The sequence below is a fragment of the Pteropus vampyrus genome, unplaced genomic scaffold (assembly GCF_000151845.1).
Source record: "Pteropus vampyrus isolate Shadow unplaced genomic scaffold, Pvam_2.0 Scaffold588, whole genome shotgun sequence".
Classification (NCBI taxonomy): Eukaryota; Metazoa; Chordata; class Mammalia; order Chiroptera; family Pteropodidae; genus Pteropus; species Pteropus vampyrus.
Genome location: NW_011889369.1, coordinates 218203 through 220433, shown reverse-complemented (window position 1 = coordinate 220433; position 2231 = coordinate 218203). Strand labels below are relative to the sequence as shown.

At 66.7% G+C, this 2231-nt stretch overlaps 1 protein-coding gene across 1 annotated transcript in view; it reads left to right on the top strand.

The window, feature by feature from the left end:
* The first annotated feature begins 146 nt into the window (after positions 1–146).
* The window catches only part of DUSP8 (dual specificity phosphatase 8), a 13305-nt gene continuing 11220 nt past the window's right edge, over positions 147–2231 (top strand). The window contains exon 1 of the mRNA XM_023525660.1: positions 147–2184. Coding sequence (XP_023381428.1) covers positions 1735–2184 — 450 coding nt within the window. The 5' untranslated portion in view covers positions 147–1734. The remainder of the gene's footprint in view (positions 2185–2231) is intronic.

Below are 2231 nucleotides of genomic sequence, written 5' to 3'. Positions count from 1 at the left end.
GAGATCAGGAGCATGGTGCAGGACCCTCCCCGCCTTGCCTCAGGGTCCTGGGCCTCTGAGCTGGACTCTTGGGCCACATCCAAGAGAAGGAGGCTCAGCCCAGGCCCGCAGGGGTGGTGTGTGGGAGGGTACCTGGTGGCTGTGGCCTGTCACAGCCTTGATGAGATTCAGCTTAGAACGCAGAGGCTGCCCCAAAACTGCCCATACAGGAATCAAATAGAGGGTCCTCCAGCAGGCAGGACCCCCTCAGCAGGTGGGGACGCTCCTCGGCAGGCAGGCCCTTTGGCTGTTGAACCCACTTACTGTGGTGCTCGGGAGGGGCGGCTGCCCTGGGTTGCACCCCCACTGTGGGAGCCTGGGGAGCGGTATCCGAGGCCCTGTCCACGTCAGGGCCGTCCTGGGCACTTCCCTCGCCGCCAGCTCCGTGGTCCTCCGAAGGCTGCCACTCTGGGGGGACACGGTCCACACCTGCCTTGCAGCCATGTCTCTGTGAACTCTGCCGTCACCCCGCCAGCCTGGGAGCTCGCAAAAGGGGTGGTCCAGAAATGGTGGCAGCTGCCGCTGTTGTCCCCAGCGTCAACGTCACTTTGAAATGTGACAAGTGTTCTCAGGGTGCCACACCCCAACACCCTCTGTGGCTGTGGGGTTTGGCGCCCTGCTGAGGGGGTCCCCTCTCTGTGGGCCTTGGGGGCACATCTGTCCCGCAGCCCCTTCCCACCCCACAGCGGGGTGGGGAGGTGACGGAGGGAGGAACCGGTGAGCTGGCAGCCAGTACAGGTCTTGGGTTCTGTCTCGTCTCCTTGGTGTGACCTTGGGTTGGCCCCACCCCTTTTCTGAGCCTTAGTTTCCTCTTCTTTAAAGCAAACTCTGCCGTCCTGAGACCACATGGCCCCTGGGGCCCGTCCTAAATGAAGAACGGAGAGGTGGGGCCTGGCAGGTGGGGAAGCAGGGTCTGGGCACAGAGGCTGCAGGACAAGGCTCTGCCCAGGGCTCTGCGGACCCCGAACCCCAACCACCGCCTGCCCCCACTGCACCCTGCAGCCCGAGGCCCTTGGAGGCCATGCCAAGCGTCGCAGATAAGCGGCGCCCATGTTGACCTTTGTCCTAGCACCCCCGTTCTGGGAGCGGGTGACCCACTCTGCAGGAGAAGGACGCGGGCCTCAGCCCCTCTGCGCAGGCGTGGCCAAGCCGCAGCAGAGGGGCCCGGCCCTGCACGCCCGAGCCCCCTCCCAGCCCTGCCCTGGGCACCCAGGGGCCTCTGGGAGCCCCAGACCTCCCAGCTCCCCCACCCGGACAGATTATCAGCTTAGACGGCAGGGCCGGCGTGCTGTGGAGGGGTCCTGACGACTGGGAAGATGAGGGGCCAGAGAGGGGAGGTGGGGTGCCAGAAGCCCCAGGAGTAGGAGGCAGTGCTCTGAAATGAGTGGGCGTCCACAGACCCAAGGGCCCCGGGGCGGGACCCGCAGGCCTCGTGCCGCCTCTCCAGCCCAGCCCAAGCCCCGAGCCCCTTCCCTCTGGTCTCCGCCTGCCTCGGCGCCACCTGCCGAGAGGCTGGCTCTGTGATCTGGGTGGTGCAGGACCGAGGGGCCCACCCCCAAGCCCCCCGGCACTCTTCCAGCTCCGTCTGTGGTCACAGAGTCACAGATTCCAGCGTGCTCACCTGAGACGTTCGGTGACTTTCAGAGACGGTGACTTTCAGAGGGACACTAATTCACCCCAAGGAAGGAAGGGCCTATGGGCACATGGCAGGCCCGGGCCTTCTGTGCCCTGGGACCGCACACCAGCCCCTCTGGGGTCGGCCCCGCCTGGGGAGCTGGCCGGCGCCCCCCGGGGGCCTGCAGAGCTGACCGTCTGCCTCTCTCTGCAGGTCCGGCGCCATGCCTGGTCACTCTGAACTCTAGGCCACACCTGCTCACTTCAAAGAGAACCCTCCCACCTTGCCCGTTGCCCGCCATGGCGGGGGACCGGCTCCCCAGGAAGGTGATGGATGCCAAGAGGCTGGCCAGCCTGCTGCGGGGCGGGCCCGGGGGGCCGCTGGTCATCGACAGCCGCTCGTTTGTGGAATACAACCGCGGGCACGTGCTCCGCTCCGTGAACATCTGCTGCTCCAAGCTGGTGAAGCGACGGCTGCAGCAGGGCAGAGTGACCATCTCGGAGCTCATCCCGCCCGCCGTGCACGGCCAGGTACCCTGCACCCCACCGCGCCCACGCCCCGCCGACTCCCGTCACCC